General features: G+C 39.1%; 1 protein-coding gene across 1 annotated transcript in view; it reads left to right on the forward strand.

The window, feature by feature from the left end:
• The window catches only part of RFTN1 (raftlin, lipid raft linker 1), a 135,656-nt gene that overhangs the window by 65,939 nt on the left and 41,838 nt on the right, over positions 1-27,879 (forward strand). Inside the window, exons 4-5 of the mRNA XM_081970869.1 lie at positions 3,674-3,782; positions 22,433-22,766. Of these exons, the coding sequence (XP_081826995.1) occupies positions 3,674-3,782; positions 22,433-22,766 (443 nt within the window). The remainder of the gene's footprint in view (positions 1-3,673; positions 3,783-22,432; positions 22,767-27,879) is intronic.

Raw genomic sequence — 27,879 nt, forward strand, 5'->3', positions numbered from 1 at the left:
TTTCACACTTACAAAAAGCCATAGGCGAATAGGCAGCTATATAAATTCAATAAATAAATAAATAAGCTATTGCTGCATCCTCATGGTCATGTATTCACAATTCAGAAGTTTGACAACTGATTCATATTTACGACAGTTGCAGTGTCCTGGGGTCATATGATCACTTTTTGCCACCTGCTGACAAGCAAAATCAATGGGGAAGCCAGATTCACTTAACATCTGTATTACTAACTTAATAACTGTAGTGATTCATTTAACAACTGACAAAAAAAATCATAAAATGGGACAAAATTCACTTAACAACTGTCTTGTTTAACAACATACATTTTGGGTTCAATTGTGGTCAGAAGTCAAGGACTACCTGTATTGGAAATATGGAATGGTGAAAGAGTTATAGAAAGCCAATTGCAATTACATAGAATATTTATTTAAAAGTAAAATTAGGAAAAAGGAATTAATTTCTTTGAAGAATAGCATTGCAGTGTTAATATTTATACACTATATTGCCAAAAGTATTCGCTCACCCATCTAAATAATCAAAATCAGGTGTTCCAATCACTTCCATGGCCACAGGTGTATAAAATCAAGTACCTAGGCATGCAGACTGTTGTTACAAACATTTGTGAAAGAATGGGTCGCTCTCAGGAGCTCAGTGAACTCCAGTGTGGAACTATGTTAGGATGCCACCTGTGCAACAAATCCAGTCGTGAAATTTCCTCGCTCCTAAATATTCCACAGTCAACTGTCAGCTGTATTATAAGAACATGGAAGTGTTTGGGAACGACAGCAACTCAGCCACGAAGTGGTAGGCCACGTAAACTGACAGAGCGGAGTTAGCAGATGTTGAGGCGCATAATGCGAAGAGGCCGCCAACCTTCTGCAGAGTCAATAGCTACAGACCTCCAAACTTCATGTGCCTTCAGATTAGCTCAAGAACAGTGCGCAGAGAGCTTCATTGAATGGGTTTCCATGGCTGAGCATCTGCATCCAAGCCATACATCACCAAGTGCAATGCAAAGCGTTGGATGCAGTGGTGTAAAGCACATGGCCACTGGACTCTAGAGCAGTGGAGACACGTTCTCTAGAGTGACAAATCGCATTTCTCCATTTGGCAATCTGATGGACAAGTCTGGGATTGGCAGTTGCGAGGAGGACGGTACTTGTCTGACTTGCATTGTGCTAGCTGTAAAGTTTGGTGGAGGGGGAATTAAGTTGGAGGGTTGTCAAAACATTTTGGACAATTCCATGCTCCCAACTTTGTGGGAACAGTTTGGAGCTGGACCCTTCCTCTTCCAACATGACTGTGCAGCAGTGCACAAAGCAAGGTCCATAAAGACATGGATGACAAAGTCTGGTGTGGATGAACTTGACTGGCCTGCACAGAGGACCCGATAGAACACCTTTGGGATGAATTAGAGCGGAGACTGAGAGCCAGGCCTTCTCGTCCAATATTGTGACCTCACAAATGCACTTCTGGAAGAATGGTCCCAAATTCCCATAAACACACTCCTAAACCTTGTGGACAGCCTTCCCAGAAGAGTTGAAGCTGTTATAGCTGCAAAGGGTGTACTGACGTCATATTGAACCCTATGGATTAGGAATGGGATGTCACTTACAGTAAGTTCATATGTGAGTAAAGGCAGGTGAGCGAATATTTTTGGCAATATAGTGTATATCTGGAGCATTCTGCCCTTATACTATTCAGCCATCCAGACATAGGCCATTTTAACAGAATAACATAGTTGGAAGGTACCTCGGAAGTCTTCTAAATGCACTGCTCAGGCAGAAAGCCTATACCATTTCAGACAAATCGTTGTCCAATCAATTTTATAAATAAGGTATTTGAGCAGATTACTTAACATTGAGTCTCTGGTTTGGAATCAGAACCCAGGGACATATGATGGGGCTTGATTTTGCTGAAAGTCTGGTGCCCTTGGTGGTTTTTATCTGATCATCAAATGAAAATCCATTTATGACATATACATTGTATTTATTTAGCTTATATGCCTTACAAAGGCAATTAAAAATAAACATTCTCACTTATTAAAAACTGTGAATTGCACTTAATCTTCCTCCTGCAATCTCAGTTGTTACCCATAAAAACCTCACACAAAGTAAATTGTAAACTATCATAATATGTTTATTAATTTTGCCTCCAGGCAAAATCAGTAAATATACTTAAATCTTTGTAAGAATCCAAGAGGCTTTGAGGCTAGTAATATAATATAACAGAGCATTTGAATGTATGAGCTAAAAAAAGCAAAATCGAGAGGCAGGAGAGTGTGATATCTTTGTTTATAAATGCTGAATATTTATTGTATCAGCATTGTGTCTTATATTAAATATTAATACTAAACAAAAATCAGGGGATTGCAGTAAAATTGGGGATAAGGAAAAAGACCCATTAAATTTTAAGACGCCTTTGAAGATTTTTAAAGTAAAAATATAAAATTCTGTCCCTCCCTGATCATTACATCAGGTTGTCCAGCATGAACGGCATATTATAGCATGCATGGTCTTCTGTCATTTTGAAGAACAAAAACGAAAGCAATTCATATTGCAAAACAGTTTTGATTAATCATAAGGAAGAATATTTCGACTAATTCAAGCTGCTTAACAGTAAAACAATAAGGTCTTTGCTTTGAAAAATGACTTTTTTCTTAGAAACTGTTCTTACCCATTACTTCTGGAAATCAATATGATGCTTAGTCCTTTAAATACTCTGAAAATACCTTTCTGAGTACCCACTTATCTCCCTCCTGTTTATTGCATGAAATTAGTATTTTTGTTCTACTTTCTTCAGAAAACCAAACTGATGATCACTTGAAAGCTATAAAAAAAACTACTGTATCCTTTAATTTTCAGATTGAATATGTGTTGTATTATAAAATTTATAGTTCTAAAAGGGTAGAGTAGTATGTTAGAGCTTCCTTCCTACCTCCTTTCCTTCCTGCTTGCTGTTGTCCATAATGTCCCATAATCTAATCCTGGACTGCCTTGACATTTATTTTCCTTTTTAATTCCCTTGTTCCATAGTTGTGATAGAACTTTAGGAAATTTGTAGGATCCATTCCCTTCCTTCCTTCCTTCCTTTCTAGGGATATATAGTATGTATGAATGAATGAATGATGCAGTTGGAAAATTCATAACATTATATTTTACTCTACCTCCTCTTTAGCTAATATTTAGCTACTCAAGAACAATTTGTACTTTTCATTCAAATTACAACAACTTGTCTATTAGATCAAGAAATTAAATTATTTAAAAATCAGATATAAATAATGCATAACTACAGTGAAGTCAATATGTAGAAACAAGGCAATATTTTACTAAGAGTGGTAATTTTAAAAGATAAATGAGAAAATTTAATATGAAGTTGGAAAATGGTTGGAATTATATGTAAATTAAATGTGTAAGTCCATATTCCATGAAATTTAGTGAAAATAAGAATGATGTGTTTTTCAAATACATTAAATTTTGTTTTGAAACTACATTCCTTTATTGTTATAGGAAATTATAAATTTCTATAATTCCCTGTTGTATGATTTGATACTGTGTAAAACATTTACTATAGAAATTAGAATCAATTAAAGATACACAGTATATTCCAAGCTTTGGATAAAACGTGATCATTTTGGTGCTATGATATAATTGAGAGCTCTTTTCTTTTTAGACCTTTGCGAAGGGAATCTATCAGTGAATGGAATGCTTTGGAGATAGAAAGTTGCTTCTTCTCAGATCAACTTCCAGATAAATCAAAAATACCAGACCTTATTAAAAAAGTAAGTTGATAAGTAAGTTGATAGGAAATGCTTGTAAAATGTGAATGCAAAATCATGAACAGAAAGCCCTTAGAATTCATTATATCTCTGCAACTCATTGCATTTCTTTATTTAAGTTAGCCATGCAATTTAAATAAATATTGTAATTAGGATAGAGCTATCAAGTTCCAATTTTCCATACGTATTTAAATTGTAATTTTGTGGACAAGTCCATCTTGCTTTCTTGGCAACAATACACAGCTTTCTTACAGGATGTTTTACAACTTCCCTGTCTAAAGTTGCATCCTTGTTATCCAAGTTGTAAAGAAATCCTGTTTACCTTTTTCAAAGCAGCCAAGATGAGTTAGGTCCTGCCACCCAATTGAGCAGTAAAATGTGACTGCTTTGCAACAAACCCTGTCCATTTTTTATATAAGAAAATGCAATCTACAAAGGAGGAAGTAGTGTGATGGACTCCAATGGGAAGCAGCAGTTTTCCAGGAAGGAAGGAGCACATTCCAAGGAGGAGGAGAGAAAAGTCAACATAGACAATAACTAATTTGAAGATGAAATTTATGCTAGCCATTCTCTAGAATATCCCAGAGTATAATAATTAGGATTAGAACAGTATAGTTTAGTCTGGTAAGATTTTGTCTGTATGGTGCAAGTTTAATATGCTTAATAAAAGTTAAAATAATGGAATTGATTCATAATCAACTTGCTTGGCATACTTTCCTAACTTTTCTAAAACAGGTTCTTTTTTCTTGACTCTTTTCTTAAATTGTTAGAATAATTTGAGGCTACTCAGTTCATCCTGAAACGCTTCATACTTATTTGATGTACATTGGAAAGCAACACACAGAAAGAGCAAATGCCACACCCTTGTGCTGGTAGTTGCAGGCATTTACAATAGTATGAATTGCAGATGATTTTAACTGAGGGAGAAAGATAATAGTTGGTGTGTGTATGTATGATAGTAAGTGCAGTTATAGTAAATACAAATCAGAAATATGTATTAACAAATTAGAAATACTTAAACTGAAGTGATCTTTCGGCCATATTTGCTTTTGTTTTTATTGTTTTACCAAAATATTGGTTAAATATTTTAATTTCATGTTTTCTTTCTAACGGGAAACTAATCTTGCACATATCTTAAGCATTAAGAGTATCATAAAAATGAATATGATTAAGAATTAAGTATTACTACATTGAACGTATTTTCAGTATGCTAATATTTTTAAATTAACTTAAACAGATTATTTCAAATAATGAAATCTAAGGTGTTTAAGTGCTTAAGTATAACTCTCCAAGATGATCATATAATATAGTAACCCTATCTGTTTCTTTATTTCTTTACTGGTTTTAAGTATTATAAAACTTCAGTTTCAGTTAAAATAACAACTACAAAATACTCTAATTTAAAACTTAAATTAGAAAAGTTAAAATGATAATATTCTAATACTGGTACTGTATAATATAGATAGTCCTTCGAGTTATAACCATAATGTCTGCCTATTATGGTTGCATGTCAGCCCATTACAGTCTAAGTTGGGACAAATGTTAAATGAATTGCTGCAAGTAACAACCATCTGTCTCTGCTCTTCCCAGTGTCATTGTTAAATGAACATGTGGGTCATTAGGTGGAGCATGAGGTAACTTGGGGATGGGGGAGATTCTGGAGGCCTAACGTAGACACAAGCCCATGGCCTCTTCCATCCTGTGAGACACCCCATGCTCTGCTTCCTTCCCTCTGGAATCCAACATGCCTTTCCCCACTGATTACTCTCTTATCTTTTAATGTAAACCTTGTTCTGGAAACTCTTCATATTCAGAATGAAAGCAAACTGTTCTGTCCTTTCATGTCCCTAGACTGCATAGCTGTGCTGGAAACCATTTTCAGAGTAGCTGAAATGAATTGTGGGCCCTTCAAAATGGTACTTGCTTCCAGAAGCAAAAGAGGAACAACCTAGGAAAATGAGCTCATTCGTCCCCAATCCTACCATTGATTTGCAGGGATGTCCACCCAACCCTATTTTGTCAGCAAGAAACACGGGGGGGGGGGACACTGGGCATACCTGCTTTTTTTGTTTCTGCCACAGTCCATCCTCCTGCCAATCTCCTCCTGCCTTTCTGGAGCAAAATAGAAACCTAGCCTTTCAGAGCTTTTTCCTGAAGACCAGCAGACTGGAACAGAAAATTCTGAGAGCAATCACCATTTCCCGTAGAAAATGGTGTCTGCTTCCAGGAGGCATGGGAAGCAGGCCTAAGAACTTCAGAGCCCGAGAAGTAGTGGTGGGTTTCTACTGGATCGCACGATCCGGTTGGTCAATGAACCCGGAAGTAAGTTCCTGCCCCGCCCCTGTCACTCACTCGCAAGGCCTTGGCGTTTTTTGCATAGGGGCTTGCTGCAAGAGAGAGGAGTAAAGACCTTTTCCGGATTGGTGGTGGTGGAGGTGCGGGCCCCTGCTCACTGAAGCAAGTCCGGGGAAGTTCTTTGCGCCAGCTGGAAAAGGTCTTCACTCCCCCCCCCTTGCAGCATGCTTTGATGCAAAAAATGGTGAGATCGGCGCACTTGGGGCTGCTGCTGTGATGTCCAGGGAGGCTAAACCAAGCCGTGCGCCTCTCCCAGCCACTTTCATAGCTTCCCGGAGCGCCAAGAACCTTCGGCTCTTCTCCACGCTCCTCGCGACGGCAATAGACGTCCAGAAGTGGCGGGGGCTGGAAACCTTAGTCCCAAAAGCGAATTCTGGCCATCTATTGCAGTCATGAGGAGCCGAGGAGAGCGCGGATAAGAGCGCGAAGGTTAGAGTTACTGAGCAACGTGTGTGTGTGTGTGTGAGAGAGAGAGAGAGAGAGAGAGAGGCTGGAGTTACGCCTCCCCGCACCCTCCCTCCCGGGGGTCGAAGTACCTCAAAGGGACACTGAGAAGACATTTCTAAGAAGAGGAACTTCTCCGGTCGCGCCCCAGTTGGTGGAGCGGCGGCAAGCGCCATACCGTCGCCAGGGAGACTGTCAGTGAGGTGAACCGCGTGGTTGCTCGGATCACACGGGCGCAGCCCGACCGGAGAAGTTTCTCTTCTCAGAAATGTCTTCTCGGGCTGTGCCCGTGTGATCCAAGCAACCACCTCACTGTCTGTCTCTTTGGCGACGGGCCAGCGGTTGCCAGCGCTCCACCAGCTGGGGCGCGACCAGATCTCTCTCCAGATCTTGCTGCTTTTTCAGGGTTTTCTTTTTAAAAAACACCTGTCCGAATGATCTTGAAAACCTGTGATGTTGCTTTGGGAGGGGGCATTTGCCCCTGCCACCCTCCCTGGGCACCTGCAGCCTTGGAGCCTGCAGCTTTAAAACAAGCCTTTGCACAGTTGCGTCTGTCCCCTCCCAAAGCAACCTTGCAGGTTTTCAAGATCGTCTGTAGAGGCGTTTTTTAAAAAGAAAACGGTCTTGGGGGGGGGAACGGGCTGCGCATGGAGGAGTTGGCGGCCAGGGCGCCCTGAAGCAGCGCCAGCCAGCATGTCCCTTAAGAAGAGCCCCAAGGGCAGCAGCGCTGCGCCTACCTTTGCCCTGCCCACTTTTCCGGTGGTTTCGGTGGGAGGGACTACGCATGGGTTTGATACAGCCTGATTGGTCCAAAGACTGAGGGATTTTTCTTTTAGTGTCCTCCTTTCCCTCCTGGCCCCCAGTTCCCTCAGTCTTTGGTCCAAGCTAGTTTGGCTCCTGTGAGGTTGACTGTTTAATTAATATATAATTGGAGATTTAAAATAAATTTATCTTGATCCTCTGCCTTAAAGCTTCGAGGTACAAATTGCACTCTCAGGAAATTCCTGAGGGTGGGGGCTCTTTAGGAGCGCCTTACAGCAGCTCCGAAAAAGAGCGAGGCTTGATTTGAGGCTTGCTTAGCCTGGAAAGCCTCAGATTGCTACTTTAAAGCTCGTAAATCTCTCCGGCGGTTGGGAGCTTTCAAATCGGCTCTTATCAAGCCGATCAGCTCACCGCTAGTTCAAAGAGCTGCCGCGCGGCTTGCCGCAGCTTCAAAGAGCTTCCCGGGCTGTTTGCAGAGCAAAGAAAAAAAGAGGTCGTTTTAAGTGCTGCTCGCAGCCAGCGAGGCAGCTGAAGATCTCCCAGGCTGCGTTTAAGCTCTTAGTGAGGTTTATCCCTCAGAGCTTTTTCCATCGAGCCGGGCAGCTTAATTTCTTCACCCACGAGGCGCGGCGGCCATTTTGGTGCGACCTCGTGGGCGGCGGCCTACTTCCCGAGTGCAATTAGCTGAGCAAGCAGGCCTGCAGGACAAGGGAAAGGCACGCTGAACCTCGTGTGCGGCTGCAACGAGGCTTCTATACCTGAGACCGAAGCACAACTCTACTGGACACGTGAGTGAGGCATGGCTTCCACTATTTCAGATTCACAAGCCAGCGAAAGGGTGGAGGAGAGCCAGGGCAGGCTTAGGCCCAGAACAGCAGGCCCCAAGCCCTCTGCAGAGCAACGCCCTTCCAGAGCAACTGCCAGGGACGAGTCTAGAAGACAAAGGGCTCTGGAAAAACAGGTGGCCAGGGCTGAGAAGCAAGCACTGGCTTCTAGGCATGACTCCCCCATTAGATCTAGATCTCCTATGGGGGCACGGTCTCAGGCCTCAGACTCCCCTACTAGGGGCTACAGTCCTTCATCCCCTTCGGTCTCCCCGGCCAGGCCCAGGAGGGAAGTGACCTCTCCCTCCCCATCCATTTCCCCCAGAGGTAGAATGGAGGATCCAAGAGAAGGGGGATCTGGTGACTATTTACCACCAGCTCAGTTGGCTCCACAGGATCCTTCCCGGGGTCCTTCGGAAGAGGATTTGGAGGAATTGGAGAATTTGCCTCCCAATATTAAAAGACTTATTTCTACTGCAATTTACAAGGGCATTTCCTCTGGCCTAGCTCACAGGGATCTTCCCCAGAGTAGGCCTCACCCTGTGACTGCCACAAGTAGCAGACCTCAGATTGCTGATAGAAGTCTGGAAAGGTCTAGGGCAGCTTCCCCTTCTGTGGTCAGCGAGGGCTCCTTTTTGGGGGAACCTGCGCATGTTACTCTAGGATTTTCTGAAGATGAGGAGGACACCCCAGAAACACCAGGCTTTCCAGGTCTTTTCCCTCCTCTGGCATTTAAACCTATGCTGCGCAAAGCAAAAAAGACCACTCAAATTGGCACGGGGCCCCCTCCGGCTTACCAGCGTAAGGACCCCAATCTGGCCATGTTTATCAACCCCAACACTGAGAAGGAAGAGGTGCCTGCACCTCCCCTTTTCCTGGAGGTAGTTCAGGATCAGTGGGCTAAGCCTTCTTCTCTTCCTAATCCCAGCAGTAGCGACAAAAGCTACTACAATATGGAGAAGGCCTTCACACAGGCTCTTCAACTGTCCACAGTAGATGCCCCAGTGGCCTTGTTAGCCAACGCTTCCTCCGTAGTCACGGGTGATGTTGCTGATAAATTAAAACCGGAGGATAAGCGAGCAGAACTTGCCCTACGCAAAAACTTTAATGCTTCGGCATGGGCTATTAAGGCAGCCGCAGCAGCTTCTTATTTCAATCGTACATCAGTCATGTGGCTTAGGCAATTGCAAGACCGCATTCCTCTAGAAGACGAGCGCCTTCATCAGGACATTGCCAAAATCATTTCAGCCGCCCAGTTCTCGGCGGACGCCACCCTCGACTCCATTAAATTTTCGTCCAGAGCCCTAGCCACCTCTGTGACTACGCGGAGGCTTTTATGGCTCCGAAATTGGCAAATGGACAATAAGTCCAAATGGAGTCTGGCGGGGGCACCATTCACGGGCCCCAACCTTTTTGGTTCCTCCCTGGATCCTATTCTTGTCGAGAACAAGGACAAGAAAAAGGTCCTTCCGTCCAACACAAAAAAGACAGATAACCACCTCTCAACCTTCCGTAGGTCATCTATAGGGCTTCAGAACAGGATTTCCGTCAAAACAGATTCACACCCTACAGGTATGATAGGCAGTATCAACGGAATTATTACCAGGACAGGAACAGGTATCAGGGTCAATCCAAACGGCCCTTTCGCGGAGGGGGCGGCCGTCCCTTCCGCAGGGGCAAATGACTCAAATCCGAGTCTGCCCATAGGCGGCCGCCTGGCGTCCTTCGCGGACCAGTGGGATCGGATCACCTCAGATGCCTGGGTCAGATCGACTGTCAGGGAAGGACTCCGGCTGGAGTTCCTGGTCCCTTCCCCGACGCTCTTCAGAACCTTCCCCCTCCCCAGAGATCCGGAGAAACGACGCCTCACGCTTCTCGCAATTCAACACCTGATCGAAATTCGAGCTGTCGAACCGGTTCCTCAGGGGGAGCGGGGTCAAGGAGTGTATTCCAACCTATTCGTGGTCCCGAAGAGCTCCGGGGGATGGAGAGCGATCTTGGACTTGAAGCGCCTCAACTCTTACATTGTATACCGGCGCTTCAAGATGTCTTCGCTCAAGTCAATCCTCCTCGCCATCAGACGAGGGGATTTCATGGCATCCATAGATTTAACCGAAGCTTACTTACATATCCCAATTCGGCCATCCCATCGAAAATTTCTCCGGTTCTCACACGGGGAGCAACACTTCCAGTACAGGGCCCTTCCCTTCGGGTTAGCATCAGCCCCCCGTACCTTCACGAAGGTCCTGGCGGCAATGGCGGCTCACCTCCGCTCGAGACCGGTGAGACTCCATTGCTACCTCGACGATGTTCTCGTCCTCGCCCAGTCCCAGCCTCAAGCAGCGAGGGATGTTCAGATCACCATTCAATTCCTTCAAAGCCTAGGTTTTTCCATAAACTTTCCCAAGAGCCACCTGTCTCCCTCAACGACCATACTTCACTTAGGCACAGTAATAGACTCAAGGGCGGGTCTGGTCCGACTCTCTCCAGACCGGCTTTCAAGCCTTCAGAAACTCGCCCGCCTCGTTCACTCAAGAAAGTCCGTTTCCATCTTGACCCTGGCACAACTGTTAGGCAAGATGGTATCCTGCATCGGAATTGTCCCGTGGGCCCGCCTCCATTCCAGAACGCTGCAGTGGACTCTAATCCCATTCCAGAGACAATTGCTCAGCAACTCTCCGCGACCCATTCGGATTCCGCCGGATCTCCGGTGGTCTCTGAAGTGGTGGTTGAAACCAACCTTGAATCGCGGGGCCGAGTTCTGGGAACCGGACAGAGTCACCATTACAACAGACGCGAGCCTGTTCGGCTGGGGCGCAGTAATGGAGTCCAGCCTGGCACAGGGACGTTGGTCCAAATCCGACCTGTGCCACAACATCAATTGGCTAGAACTCAAGGCGGCTCGTCTGGCCCTTCTTCACTTCCGGGACCATATTCACAACCGTCACGTCCTTCTCTTGACGGACAATGTGGCAGCGAAAGCGCACATAAATCGTCAAGGGGGGACGCACTCCAAAAGTCTATGGCTGGAGGCTCAAAAGCTGGGCAGGTGGGCGGAGAAGAATCTGGCCTCGGTCATCTCAGAGCACATTTCGGGCATTGCCAACCACCAGGCGGACTGGCTGAGTCGAGCGACCGTGGATCACGGAGAGTGGCAGCTCGACCCGACCGTATTTCACAAGATATGCCACCGATTCGGGACTCCTCTGGTGGACCTTTTTGCCAGTCCGAGCAACGCTCAGCTCCCACGCTTCTTTTCCCGCTTCCCGGCTCGACATGCGGAGAACACGGACGCTCTGCGGTGCCCGTGGCCTCCCGGCCTCCTTTATGCCTTTCCTCCCATTCCCTTGATTCAGGGCACCCTGAGGAAGATTGTTCTGGAGAAGGCCCTAGTCATTCTGATAGCCCCATTTTGGCCAAGACGCCCGTGGTTCGCGGACCTTATCCAACTGTCCGTAGCCCCCCATTGGCGGATTCCACAGGGGGAGGTAACCTTATTCCAAGGGGTTCTTTGCCATCCGGAGCCCGAGTGGCTCCAGCTGACCGCTTGGCTATTGAGCGGAGCATCCTAAGGGGCGTTAATCTTTCAGCCAAAGTAATATCTACCATCGAGGCTTCTAGAGCCCCTCGACCACGCGTATTTACAACTCAACGTGGTCAACCTTTGCTACCTGGTGTGGGAGGTTTAGCATTGACCCGACCTCAGCCTCGGTCGCGGAGGTCCTGGAATTCCTACAACACGGGCTAGATCGCGGGCTGTCCCACAATACATTAAAGAGGCAGACAGCGGCCTTGTCTTCCGTTCTTTCGGGGGTGGGGACGGGTTCTTTAACTCAGTCAGCGTTAATTAAGAGGTTTCTCAAAGGCGCTGCTAATCTATGTCCCCCTCCGGTACATAGGTTCCCCACCTGGGACTTGGCGCTAGTCCTTAGGGCAATGACTGGGGCCCCCTTCGAGCCCCTGAGAACAGTACATCTCAGATTCCTTACCTTAAAGGTAGTTTTTCTAGTGGCCGTTACTTCGGCCAGACGCATTTCCGAACTGGGTGCCTTGTCATCCAAGGAGGACTTGTGTCAGTTTCACCAAGATAGGGTCGTCCTCAGGCTGGACCCGGTCTTCCTGCCCAAAGTCAATTCTGTTTTCCATCGTTCCCAAGAGATCATATTACCTAATTTTTGTCCGGCTCCTGTTCACGAGAAGGAGGTCAGTTGGCATCGTTTGGATGTCAGAAGGGCTCTCCGCATCTATCTCAGGCGCACCTCCTCCTTTAGAAGATCGGAAGCCTTATTTCTGTCCTTCCTACCAGGGACCCTGGGGGCTAGGGTATCCTCGGCCACCATTGGCAGGTGGGTCCGGCAGGCAATTTCGGAAGCATACCAGGCCTTGCACCTAACTCCCCCTCAGGGTATAACAGCACACTCTACTAGGAGCGCGGCCACCACTGCCGCCTGGGCGACTAGGGCTCCACTGGAGGATATTTGCAGGGCGGCCACCTGGGCCTCGCCCTCTCCCTTCGTCAGGCACTACCGCCTCGATCATTTCGCCTCGGGAGATGCGGCCTTCGGCCGTAGAGTGCTCCAACAAGTGGCGACCCCCCCTTCCACGTTGAGTTCTTCCCACTCTGGGACGTAGCTTGGGTATGTCCCATGCGTAGTCCCTCCCACCGAAACCACCGGAAAAAGAGCGTTGGTCCTTACCTGAACGCTTATTTTCGGTGGTAAAGGTGGGAGGGACTACGTTCCCGCCCAAAGTATAGAGGGGTCAGGGGGGGGTCATTAATTATGATTTGTTGCTTGTCTTTGTGTTCTGTGTATTGTTTCCACGGTTATTTCCTTACATATGAATATCAGCTTTTCCATGCAACCTCGGGAACTGGGGGCCAGGAGGGAAAGGAGGACACTAAAAGAAAAATCCCTCAGTCTTTGGACCAATCAGGCTGTATCAAACCCATGCGTAGTCCCTCCCACCTTTACCACCGAAAATAAGCGTTCAGGTAAGGACCAACGCTCTTTCTCAGCAACGTGCCACCGCCTCCTCCTTCTCAGCAGGCAGGCCAGGCAGTGGCGCAGGCATGGCCCAGGAGGGAGCAGCCATCGGGGGGGGCGTTCTGGCCAGCCGGTGGCTGGCACGAACTCCTCTCCTGTTCCTTCTTCTGCGGGGGGTGCTGCCTTGCTTTGACAGCCACCTCGTTTCCAATTGGGGGGTGGGGGAGAAATCCTCTGCATGGATCCCCCCAATTGGAAGGAGGAGGCTACATCCGCGGGGGGAGAGATCCCCCTCACATTCCACGTCTTCCTGGATGGGCTCTGGATCAGTGAAGCCTCCTCCTTCTTTTTAGCCAGGCGATCTTTCCTAAGACATAAAAAAGAACCTTAATTGCAGGCTCAACAAAAGAAGCTGGAAAGAGATACTGAAGCCAGGAAGCAGAAACCTGGGACTGGAGAACAACCTTTTTTGTCCCCTTACCAGCCCATCCGGGAAGACAAGACAGACAGACAGACACACAGAAAGAATGACAGAGAGAGACAGAGGGGGGGGGAGGGAGGGAGAGACAAAGAGCTACACACAGAGAGAGAGACAGACACAGAGAGAGAAACAGAAAGAGAGAGAAAGAGAAAGAAAGGCAGAAAAAAAAGAAAAGAAAGAAAAAGAAAGTGGGAGAGAGAGATAAGAAAGAAGAAAGAAAGAAAGAAAGAAAGAAAGAAAGAAAGAAAGAAAGAAAGAAAGAAAGAAAGAAAGAAAACTTATGACCACAATTGAGCCCAAAATTTTGGTTGTTAAGTGAGTTTCACCACATTTTCCAAGTTGGCCACGCCTACCTGGTCACATGACCGCTGAGCCACTCCCACAAAACAGGCCACACCTACAGAATAGGTTCTAAAAAAATTTGAAACCCACCACTGCCGAGAAGGTGGGGTGGGGAGAGAGGAGATGGACACTGCGGCATCTCCTTGGTCAATCGTAAGGGTAAATGCTTGTGAGGACTAAAATTGTCATAACTTTGAAATAGGATTGTATGCAATCTGGGGGCATCCTTTGTAACTTTGAACAGTTGTTAAATGTCATTTCTCGAGGACTATCTGTAAAATACTTTTTCAAAGTACTTAATTTGGTTCCTAAGTTTCTGGTTTTTTAAATATTTGTTATATGTGTCCAGAAAACAATATATTAATTGAATGATGTAGATACATAAAATAAAGACAGGAATGCTACTACAATATATGGTGTAACATTTGAAAACATTTGTAAAACAAAATAATTATGGAATTTTTCATTGTCCGTTGGGATGAAAACAAACTATTTTTTCAAAGTGCATATGTTCATTTTTACTTGCATTTTGCATTGAGATAAGCACTTTGTGAATATAACAAAAGCATTTCCTGGTGTCCCCAGAAGATGCACTTGCTTTTAGCCTATTTTCCTGGTAATTTTCTAGAAAGTTCATCTTTTTAGCTAAACTGAAAATAGCTGTGGAAAAAGACTATAGTGCTTAACCCCAGCATTCCAGAAATTGTCTGAAGGGCAGAGATTTAAAACTAATTTGTGCTATTTTGTATATCCATATATAATTTGTTCAATATACTTTGTATACTTCGAAATATACAGCTTGAAAACAGATAAAGATTCATTCTAACATTTTCAGATTAAAAATAAGTCAAATCACATGTTTATCCTCTTTTTAATGCTCTGATCTAGTAAATCCATTTATATGTTATATATTATCCTGTGCAGCATTTTGGATTCACTGACCAGAGGGTATTTTGAAGCAAAAAAAAAGAAAAAAGAAAAAAAGAATGAATATAGTAGTTATTTGCAAAATTTTAAAGTAGTTGTGCTTTTTCCCAAAATTGTGTTGCCTTTATGCTTTGAAGCAAATTTTGGAAACAGAATCCAAGATAGTGCTCAGTCCTAAAATAAAATTCACATATATGGTAGTGCTTGAAGGTTATAAGAAATATGTTACATTAACTTCCAGATCAATTGCGGTTTTATTATTTTCTTCTAGTTAGCCCAACTTGCAATGGCTCCAAATCTTAGCACAGCTCCTTAATTAATATGGAGTTAGGCCAAACTCAATATTAGTTAATATGAACAGTTGCTATCCATTTCACCTTGCTGTTAATCTCAGCTTTTCCTGGGACACTCCAGTAATATATTTGATCCCGACCATCTCGGCCTCCCCTTATTCTCCCTTCTATTTTTTTCAATCTAGTCAAGCATTGTCATTTTTTTCAATCCATCGTTCACTTTCATTACATGCCCAAATATGTGAGCTTATGCCTGTCAATTATTGCCATACAGTTTCATGAACATATATAATTTAATTTTTTGTTCAACCTGTGTATTTGATACTAATGACTCATGATCTATTCTACAGTCTGCACCTGGAAGTACCCAGTTTAATAGGTAATATCCTGTTTCCCATTTCCTTTTATGTATTTATTTTATTTCACTCTAATACTATACTGTCCATTGATGCAGAATCTGTGTTTGTTTATTAATTTATGCTTATTTATTTATACATCTGTATCAATTCTACATACTTTATAATTGTAAAACAATAGAATGAATAAACCAATTAATGCATAGAATGAATAAACCAATTAATGCATTATAAAAACATGTTCATCAAGCCCCATCAAAGTGCAGTCTGCCTACATAGCGATCTCCTCTCTGAGAGCTCCCTGAAAAAAATGAAGCCTTAATTATAATGATGGGAGAGTGACAAAATTTATAGAATCAGAAATGCAATTGTGGAAGCGCTTATATGTATTTTCCATATACCTGGAGAATTTTCCTTCGTTATGTATGTATGTATGTATGTATGTATATCACTCTCAGAGATGTGTTGCAAATCCAGGCGTTACCAGTTCACTCGCGTGTGCTTGTGCACACTCAGGACACATTTGCGCATGCACAGAAGCGTCTGGGTGGGTGGGCGGAGCCTCCCGCCGCCGCCACTACCAGTTTGCCTGATCCGGGCCAAACTGGAAACAACCCACTTCTGGTCATTTTTCTATACCAGTTAACCCAAATCAGATAGCCACATTCTGTGCCAGCTATGCTTGTGAGTTGTCTTCAAGGAGAGCCTCATCTAAAGTAGTCTAAGCAGGAAATGACATGTTTGTGAGTCAATGCAATTTATAACTGATGAATCAATAAAGTTGGCCACAAGCCACTGGCTTTGATTTAGGTTATTTAAAAGAGATGCTAGCAATGAAAGCAAATTAACTTCACAAAATCTCATATATTATTGCATTTATTTAGTCAACGTCTTACTTAAATTCCATGTTCTTCTATTTCTTCAGGATTTGTCATTTTAATAATCCATTACTAGTAGTGGGTCATTAAGTTGATTTATAATACTATTTATATATTTATTTGCCCAATATATATAGCTGCCCATCTCACAAAAAAAGTGACTCTGGATGCTGTTTTCAGCTTTTTGCTGAAGAAAAGAGATAAATGAACTTGTGATTTATAGTTTAAAGATTTAATAAGGTAGCTTATGGAAGGAAGCAAAATGTGATATAATTTTAGAGAGGGAAACTAAAACGTATCTATAACGCTACCAAGAAGATCAGAAGCAACTTCTTTATATTCTGTCTTTTCAGTTATTTTCTTTTTCTACTTCTTTTTGTTTCTTCCCCCACTATTTACTGCTCTTGTTTATTATCTTTATTTCCTCTTGGTTTTTATTTTGTTCAAAAAATTAATAAAATGTATTAGGTAGGAATACAAATGTATAGGGAATTTTCATCATTCTTTTTTGACTTAATGTTTAGTGTTGCTTTAAGTACATTATATTTAGCTTTTGTATTACCCTAAAGAAAAACTTTTCCATTTGGGAAAAATTGAATTTCAAATAATGACTAAAAATTCTGAACGTCACTAACATGTACTACTTCTACAGACTTTCCAAAAAATATGAATATGCTTTTATACAATATGCTGGAAGTCACCAGGCTAACAGGAAATTATTTACTAATCAATGCGGCAATGATTAGTAAGGGATTTTAACAGATGGCTACAGTTTAGCCATCTCCCAAGATTAACTCTGGGCTTTGCACACTGCTATACCTAGGCAAGCTTGCAAGAAGGCTTATCCAGGCAAAATAAGAGCAAATTTTGACAGCTTTGACTACTGCTGGAAGCCTTGATTAAAATATCAATGAATAATGCCTATGACTCAAAGTTTAAGAACTTTTATTCTGGACTGTTAAGAAAACTATTAAGTTAATTTTTTTGTGTAATGCAATTTTATTTCAGCACATATAACTGCTAACAATTTCGGTAGCTACTAAATTAAGGTTCAAATTATATTCTGTTAAACTGGTGAACCAGACATCTGATAATTGAGAGAAGGGCCAAAGTAATATTCTCTCTATAAAGACATTCCTTTATTCTTTCATCTGGATTGTTGCTTTTTGTCCCATGTATAAATTTTGCATGTTGATAATGATGTTATAGACCAAATAATAATAAAGTAATATTAGTGTTTCTCTGAACATTTAACAATAACTGATATATTCAGAGATCTCAAAAATTAGTAGATTATCCTGCTTTATATAATTGGCATGAATAGTTCATTGTTTAATTTTAGTTTATTGAATACACCAAATACTGGAGGTGGAATTTAAATGGATGGCAGACTCTTCCCCCAACCCCTCTGCTCTTTACCAGCCCATCTTTTTAGTTATCATATTGATGTATTATTCTTGTTGTGTACCTTTATCATTGGTTATTTTATTATTCGTGTCAGGGTGGAATTTCAGCCCTGTTCCCCTCCTGGGGTAATTGTATTCAATGAGGGATGAACCGTGGCTTTTCCTTGAAGTATACTTCATAATTAAGAAAAATAAACCCGAGATATATTCTAAGAAACACTTTTATTGTAAAGAAAATGAAAACAAAACTTACTAGCTAATGATTACATTTTGGCAGCGTTCCTGCCTACCTTTTTGGCAGGTGAACAAAAGAATAATAAGTGGAATGTGGACATGCGTAGTGAGCTTAGTGAGTCAGATCAGTCTACCGTATGTCTTAGAGTTTAAGCACAGCTGGCAAACAAAAAAACGCAGTGACAATTCTGTTATTTTACTTCTGTTTACACTCCCTTCATCTTTCTTTTTATTATTGAAAATCACCTAGAGTAGCCCAAGGTGAGGTAGATGGCAAATAAATTTATAAATAAGTAAGAGAGTAAGTAAACCATATTTGACAAATATATGCAATCAATTAGGTCATAAATTAGCTGTATCTATCCAAAACATAAAGTTGCTTAGCACAATGCATTAATTTATCTATTACTTATATCATGGAATGATAGGCTGAACATTATTTTATTATTTGTGAGAGTGTGTTAAGACCATTAATTATTATCTCTATATCTTATTAGGCTAAACATCCATCAGATTTCACGGGGCAGCAAGTTATGAAGATTTAGATATCTATCTGCGTTCTTTCAACTTTTTCTAAAACCTTTCCCCTAGTCACAAAAAAGAATGAGACCATAGTCTCTTTATAAAATTCCTTCTGAATTCTGTTTTATTAAATTAGATACAGCATTCAATTATAAAGTTATTTCTACTTCAGGTACTTTTATTCTTAAATCTGGAGTAAAATGATTACCCCATTACCATTTAAACAGTGTTTTAAGGCAGCCTGACTAATAATTACTTGCTTTTTTATGAAAAGAACAGAAATCAAGCATATCCATAATAGAAATATTGTTGCCTTACATTTTTACTGTAAACAGGTAGATATTCTTTTTTACAGATAGGTTTTATAAACCTGATTGCTTTTTCATAAGAAGGTAATGATGTGAGTCAGTGCTTTAATTCTTATTGTACAAATAAGGAATTAAGGCTGAAAAATGTAATACTGGCATTTTGCTGAGCTGGCAGTTTGAGTTATGTTAGATCAAAGTACAGTGATTTTGCCTATCTCTCTTCTGTACCAGGCTAAGTTTTTGGCAATATTTTTTAAAATAGTATTTTTGGAAAACACACTAATACTTATGTCTGTTGCTCAATAATTTCATGGGAAGAGCTGTGGTTGACCAAAATATGCTACAACTTACTTTGTTTTTTGTTCAAAGATGCAATCAAGTCTCTGGTTAACCATAAATAAGAAAATAAAATAGTTCAATTTCAGTAAAACTGAAAAGGAAGGGAAATTGTAAGCTTTCCCAAAAATTTCTGTAAATTACCAGAATGTAAGCATTTTATATAGTGTTGGGAAATATTCCTTCATTTATAGCATTCCTTCATCAAGTTGTTTTTTGTACTCATGAAATCAAAATGCGCACATTATAAGTATGTGTAACATTCAGAATTTATTTACATTAGAGGCAGAAGAATCAAGGTATATGAGAGAAGATAATACATCTTTTCTACATTGATTCCATGTTACAAAAAGAAAACATATTTACATTGCTTTTGTTAGTAGTTTAGATTTCTTTCTCATGCTGTTATATTTATCCCTTAGAATTGCAAAAGAATGTGGGAATATTCACTGCCATATCTGACATGCTAACTGACACATAAAACCACATAGTTTTGCATTTTTTCCAGTCTAAAAAATATGCCAAAAGTGAATACCTTCTTCTTTAGTTCAACTTCTCACCAAAGTGAAAGATGGATTTGATGATGATGATGATGGAGGAGGAGAAGGATCAAAAGAGTATATAATACAGCCTTTGGCTTTATAAACAGTACCACATTGAATAGCAAACAAGATAAAATATAAAGTAGTAAAGATCCCAGAAAGCAACCTAAAAGGATCTCCCTTAGAACAACCTATAGAAAAATAAGACTCTGACAAAGAGATGATGCTGGTTTGCTGCTCTTTATAAACTCTCATATAAACAGATTCCAAGTTACATAAAAAAAGCAAATGGCTGAGCTTGAATAAAAATAAAACCTCCAAAGACATAAATTAAATTGAAATACACAGAGAAAAAGAAATTAAACTTGGGACAATTCTTAGCTAACCTTTTCTTGTTCCTGTAGAGACTAGCCTAGTCTTGGAAGAAATTTTGTCTCTATGCCAATTTGTTAAATATAGCATCATTCTTGGAAATTCCACATGTATTGATTTATTAATCAATATGACCACAAAACCTGAATGCTGATATTGGGTAGCTTATAATTAACCATACAAAAACAAAGCAAATAATTTGAATTAAAACAATACAGGTTTTGGAAAGATGTTACAGTTCTGCATCCCAGTAACTTCTGTTTGTATTTTGAAATTACAAAAATATTTTCTCTCTTGGAGAGGGAGGGAACAAATTGGCCTTTGTGAGCTTTTGGATGTATCTTTCCTTTATGAAGATATAGATTCTCTGTCTGAGATCTCTCTGTGTGTGATTTTGAGTCAAGTATTAACTTCTGATGGTTGCTTGGACTAGTTTTCTGCAGGTTTTTTTGGCAAGATTTTGAAAATGATTTTCCATTGCCTGCTTCCTAGGGCTGAGAAAGAATGATTGGGCCAAGATCACTTGCATGACTTTGGGCCTAAAGTAGGACTAGAACTCATTGTCTCCTGGTTTGTAAGATTGCTCCTGAACCATTATACCAAGCTTGTTCTCTATCTGACGTAATAGCATTGAAATAAGCAGCAGTGAATGTTTTAGGGTACACACTGTAGCCTATTTTTGCCCATTAAAAGGAAGGGAAATAATTTAAATGCATTTCTTGCCTTATTTTCTATCTTTACAAGTTATTGTGATAATCAGACCTCTCTCTTATAATTATCCAATTGTAACCAAACCCACAGATTTTATAAATGTATTTCAGTACCTTAGATAATGATTTCCAGATGAAATTTCTCATCATTTTTCAGTTATGCTACACACTGAGTCAACATTTTTATTCTGCTACCCAGAATTGAACTGCATTTGCTATTTTCATGGCCATTTTCTAGTTTGGAATTTTCTTTTCCAAGCTTTTCATTTTCCTACCTTTGGCTATGATGTTTTCTCTGAATTTCTGCATCGATTCAAAAATGCAAAGAAAAAGCCACTATGATGCTGTTCCTGTAAAATACATTGATAATTTAGAAAACATGCTTCTACTCAGCAATTTTAATTGAAAGAAATGTAAATAATTTCAGAAGGTTTATGGTAGCAGGATTGTTTTTCTCTTTGCTGTCAATGTTTAGAGATCATTTTGCTCATTTGGTAAAATATATTTAATTCTTTATTATTTATTTATTTTATTATTGAATACTTTATATTGAGATTAGTAATGCAAAACAAAATCTTGGACTCTTGAAAAATCATTTTTATCAAACTCACACCTAATAGGGATAGTAAAGTTGTTTGATCATCCCATGATTTTGCTTGCTAGTTAATTTATTTATTTAATGAAAAAAAAATCTTGCATCATATGTCAAGTCAGCTGCCCAAATTGCAACCAACATTACACAGGGCAAACTAAATCCAAACTCAGTTACTGGGAATTCTGAGGTTAAATGTGTAATCATTCAGAAGAACAAATGATGTACTAGAGGAGAAATAAAAAAAGAATGGTAGCATATGTATGAATTTTTGAGCTAGTAAATTTTTACTAAATGAGTATTATGAAGTGTGATTTTTAAATGATATTTTATAAAATAGGTATTGTTGATGAAGGAATGCTGCTGTATCTTTGTTTGTACTCACTCGATTCATCTTTTCACATTGCTATCCCCTCACATCCTGCACATAACTTCATTCTCTGCTATTTAAATAATGCCACACAATCACACCTGTGTTCTGAGTTCTTTACAGTTATTTTCTGAATAGCTATGGTTTGCAGTTCTGCTTTCAGTGCTGCTGTAATACTTTCAGTGGAGCTAATATTTTCTCTGTGTGTTTTCTGATTTTCTATTAAAAATAAATACATAAATAATTTATAAACCAGTACAAAATTGAAGCAATGCAGTCTTGGAGTTTTAAGCAAAAAGTTCACTGTAGTATAAATAGAACCATACACATTTTCCTATATTGGAGACTACTCACCTAATATAACATATGCTGTGAATTCAATGCCTAATGATACTAAAAATCTAAGCTAATTTTTCCTATACTATATTCTTCTTATATTTAAAGAAAAAAATGCTGATAGTCTTGGATGGTAGTATACCAGTCTAATGGGACATTTTATGCACTAGAGAAAAATCCAGCCATAAAATAACTAGTTTCTAATTTCTGAACTTCTTTGAACCATATTCCTCAAGGACATTTGGTAAATTAAAATATTATCTCTCCTGATTTTATAGATTCAAGATGCTGCAAGTCGGGGCCTGAAATTTGTTGGGATAGTGCCTCAGCAAGTTTCCCGAATGAACTCCAAGAGTACTAGTGCTGTAGTTTCAATCAGCCACAGCTCCCTAGAATTAAAAGATGACAAGAATCCATTAGATATTCCTGAAGATTGTGGTTCATTAAATCTTGAAAAGGGTAATTGCGGTGATATATGCAAAGTCCCAGCAGAAGAAGAAGAAGAATGTAGTGACCAGCAGATGAACCTTAGTGAAGATCTAGGAGGTGAACAGGCGGGCACTGAGCATATTAGCTTGATCTCTTCTGGAGAACTTGCAAGGCAGCTTCAAGGCGAGTATGCAGATTCTTCCTTAAGACTATTTAAATCAGGTTTGGGCTATGGTCTTCACTTACTGTTTCATAAATGTAATATTTTGAAGGAAGGAATGAAAAATAAATTTGACATTCTTTTTTTTAGTAATGATGACATTATTTTCTATATAATAGATGATAAGAATATATAGGAAATAAGAAATATTGAATTACTGGTCTATTTTGCATACATAGATAGCTAATATTTGTTTAAGATAGTTATTTTTTTACATTTGAATTCATGTATTAGACTCCCTTACTAGGAGATACTTTAGTATATATATTGCAATATTTTTGCAGTTATTTCTGTCTTTTTCTTTGAAGGCCTAAGACAGTGTAGTATATAGGAAATTTCCCACTAATTTTGTTCCCACACTAACTCCCTGAAGAGAGATGAATGGAGAAAGACTGACTAGGCCAAAGTCACCAATTAAACTCTGCTCAAATATGATCTCCAAATCCTTACTTACTAAAATGGCAGGAAAATCAAACTTAACCACAGCTTGGAAATTGTTTACAAATAGTTGCTTTTTCTATAACTTCTGTTTAGTTTTAACTTGGAATTTGGAATTTTGACTTGTTTCTGTGCCCTACCCAAGGTTTTTATTAATTCGGGGGGGGGGGGGGAATAGCTATAAAAGGAAGCAGCTCTTAGATAAAATGTTCTTTGCTTTTGGTGTATCTTCCACCTTCCTTATCTTTCTAGCAATATCCTTTTCTCTACTTAAAGTAAGACAGAAATGTTGGAGAAGGACAGCTGTTAGAGGAGTAATAATTACAAACGAAGGTGGAAGATATGAGAAAACAATTCAAAATAATCCTGTTTTGAATTTATTTTATTTTTTTGGTGTAAGAAGAATCAGAAAGAAACTGATAGATTTTTAGTATTCTGCTACTACACGTTACAACAATAAAGTAGAATAGAATTATGCATCACAAATTCCTTGTTTGTCCAATCACACTTGGCCAATAAAGTATTCTATTCTATTCTGTTCTATTCTATTCTATACATAACTACTTTATAAAAACACAGATTCTGCAGCCAAAGAATTTATATCTAATAACCTTCCTACAAACACAGTTGGCTAAAATAATAACAACAAACTTAAAATGTTACTCTGCAGAACAAATAATTCTCCATAAAACAGGACTTAAAGGCCCCACTTTGTCTTAATCAGTGTTAAGGTCTCACTCCAAAAGAAAGTGGAGTGAATCCACTTTTATTTTTCAATTTTATTACTACTTGATGCTTTCATAATAATGCAACTTTTTTTAAATTGCAGCTTTATTTTTCATCAGTAGAGGGTGTAAATGTCAGTGAAATTCACTACCATTACTCCACCTAGTGATAGAAAATGCTCACAGATCTTTGGGAAAGAACATTCTGAAACAAGCTAAAGTTGACTGGAGTAAAAAATAAAGTATTAGGATATTATTTTATAACATAAGAAAAGAGCAGAAGAAGCACTGAGGTTCATTTGGAGAAAGCTAATGCACTTGGTAGACTCATTTGAAAGGGATTGGCTAAGATTGGGTACAGTCTGACCTGTAACCGGATGGAAACAATTACCCTACATAAGAGGAAAGACAAAAAAAATGTTAGCTTTGCTACCATTGATTTTTGTTTGTGTGTTACTTCAGCTTTCTCCTTGCCAATTTCTGCCAGATTCAAATTTATTCCTATTTACTTCTTCTTGACTGAAGATGGTGCACATCTCAGGGATGTCTATATCTCCTAGATAAAGGAAACAAATTTTGAAAAGTTTTGGGTTGTATAAATTGCGATCTATATATATGGAATCATAATGATTAGCTTAAGCATCAAACACTGATAATTTGTAGATAATAATATTTGCAATTATGTAGATTAATAAAGATTTACTTTTCATCATAAAGTAAATATTAAGACTCCCTTTTTATTTAGCCTTGTTTAGCCTGATAACATAATCACTTCAAAGAAAGAACAAAATTAGTAATATTCTTGTGTGAAAAATTTAAAACAGGTTCCCTGTAATTGTCATGTTTATTTTTATCCTTCTCAGAGCTTTTCCATTCAAAACTCTTATAAATTACACACACACACACACACACACACACACACACACACTTTATTCATATATGCACATACATACAAAACAAACACCCCAGATCCACAATAATTTATATATATATATCTGGCTTTGAATGTTATTTCTATCTTATGTCATGCAACATTATAATTAATAAAAACAGAAACAACTTTACATAGCATAAATCTACTGCTTTAGAAAGCATGCATTCTACAATCCCTTTTGAGGATTCGACAGACTCTTCTTACAATCTCCTTAAATTATCAAGTGAGGGTCATCTTTCTCCTCTAGGAACTTTTGGGGGGTTTTTTGTTGAAAATTGCCAGTATCTAGCACACTTCTAGGTTACTTACTGTGTTTAGAGCTGCTGTTTAAATCTTGAATTGGGCTCAATCAAAGTATTGTCATACAATATATTTTACTAATCTTGCATTATTACCAGAACAATAGCTACACAAGTTGAATTGATTCCTTCTAAGAAGTTAATTTATATTACTGTGCATTACAAGATTAACATTTTGAAAACTTTTTTGCCATGTACATAGCATACATAGCAATTACTCTTGAGTCAGATATCCCAACAGAAGAAATTATCTTCAAAGAATTTATTACTTTTCAAAACAAATTAGAAATAAAATGCCTAGGGTTAAGAACATTTTCATTTAGGAAGGACCATGCTTTTGTTTTTTATTATGCATTGTTTACACTGCTTTTGTTCCTTGTATGAATACTAAGCATCCTGGAAGTAAAAATAGGAATCATAGAAGTAGTTGAAGCCTGGTATCGAAATCTTAGGAAAAATTGCCTGAAGATTCATAAGATAAATTAGCTAAAGAGTGCTCAGGTTACATATTTTAACATGTAAATTTCAGTTCTGGTTAGTCACCTTTATGGTCTGATTTTAGGCTGGGTTTATTTTTCAAAAGAGCATTCCTTTTCTCCATTACTGTAAACTTCTCGGGTTAAAAAAAAGTCTGTGTAACTTTTGTTTTGTTTTATGTTCTTGATTTTGACTTTATTTCAGTGTCTAAATTGGAATTCAGTAAATTTATATTTCAATTCCATGCACTATCACAGTTAAAATTCATACAATATTGGATGAAGTTACATTTTAGACTAATTACTGTGCATTAACACAAAGTAAGTTATTGAATTAGTACTTGAAAGAAATCATACATACGGTATATTAGTTTATTTTAGGCACCATTTCCTTTTTCCTTTTAAGAATATTTTTAAAAATATACACATTGATGGTTTGTTTTGTGACTCATACATACAACAACTGAGAATGAAGCTATTTCACATATTTTCTCAGGGTGTGACTAGTTCATTTATTATCTTTTCCTAATTGTATTCAGCAGTTCTTTTTTTTTTTTTTTTACTAAAATGGAAATGCTCATCCTGTTTTGGCTATGATCTCTGTGTTACCATATAAAATGCAGATTATGACCATCATATTATTTGCCTTATTTTTAAAAGACTATGTTTTGAAAAGGCAGCATCTTTTTAAAAAAAATCATTTTGGGTTGAATTGGAATGCATTGCATTTGGTTGATGCAGAATGTTTCAGAGTTCTGATTTTCTTTCATGAGGTGTGTTTGATCTTGCTCATCTTCTTTGAGTGAGCTTTGCTTATCTACATATCTTACTGCCTCTTAATTATGAATAGTAAAATAGTTTATTTTACCCACTACATATATATCCATATACAGTAGGATATGTGTTATATAATCACAGATGGGGGAATAATTTTGGCTTCTTTTTCATATGCTATGTTGAATAATGTTCCCGGGAGGGGGAATTTTTATTATAATTCTCTATAAAACCTAAACTTAATATGTGGTGGGGTTTATCAGTCCAACAAGTTATTCATGTTTCAAGTGTCTTGTGTGTAAAACATTCATGTTACAATTCAGGCTTATATAAATTATCTATATAGTATAATTTCATTCTTGGATGTTCTAGATAGCTTCTTCAGATAGACTACTTGAAATGATTCAAATTCCATAAGAGAATAGCTTATCTAGCAAAATGTGTTTTGTGTTTGATTTGTAAGAAAATAATGCTTTTTGAATATTATGTAATCCATCATCCCATTGTTTGGTTATCCTAAAAATAAATTCCTCAATTCTCCTCAACTATTTTGCCAGTAAGAATAAATTATTTAAATAAGGAGCATAAAATGAATTTTGTGGAAAAAATTCCACAAAATGTTTGGAAAAGGGTAGGAAGATCACATACTGAAATTGTTTGGACTATAAATAAATATACTAACTGTATTAACTTTCCTGGGGCATATTTTTGTTTTTTAATCCTTGATTTATTGTTCTATTTTTATTTAAAAAAAACTTGCCAAGTGGCATCTGGGATTACATATGAAAATTTTGAGATTACACTGAAACCAAAAACGCTGAATCAAATCTTTGCCTTTGTTTATCATGCCAAAAGTAATATTTCAAAAAGTGGGTGGGGGAATTCAAGATTTAATTTAATCCTTCCTTCCTTCCTCCCTCCCTCTCCTTTTTTAAAAATAAATAAATAAACCAACCTTTTGCATATTTGTTTTGTGTTCGCAAACATTTAATAAACTTATTGATGGCTGATGATCATACTGATTATACACCATCTTCAGTACTTCGTTTGAAGTACTGTCCAGGAAACAAAGACAACCTGTAGTAGTTTAAGTGCCTTCTGGTGCTAACAAAAACAACTTCCCTAATTTCTTCTGATACGTAGGCATTTTGCCTAAAATGGTAGTCATTTTATGAACCTCCTTCTCATAGTAAATGTTCAAAATATCCTGTCAAAATTCCAAAGTGCCCATCTGCTCAGAATAGTTGCCTATTTTTGTTTAAAAGAAAGGGCAACTCAATAAAATAAGCAATTGTAAGTAGAATAAATGATGTCAAATTGTTCAGTACTCTTAAGTTAGCTGTATTAAAAAAAAAGTATACCAGAAAAAAGTGTGGTTATGCAACCGAAACATGAAGATGCAAACTAGGCAGAGAGCAGCCCATTTTAAA

This window comes from Natrix helvetica, assembly GCF_964273705.1.
Source record: "Natrix helvetica genome assembly, chromosome: Z".
Classification (NCBI taxonomy): Eukaryota; Metazoa; Chordata; class Lepidosauria; order Squamata; family Natricidae; genus Natrix; species Natrix helvetica.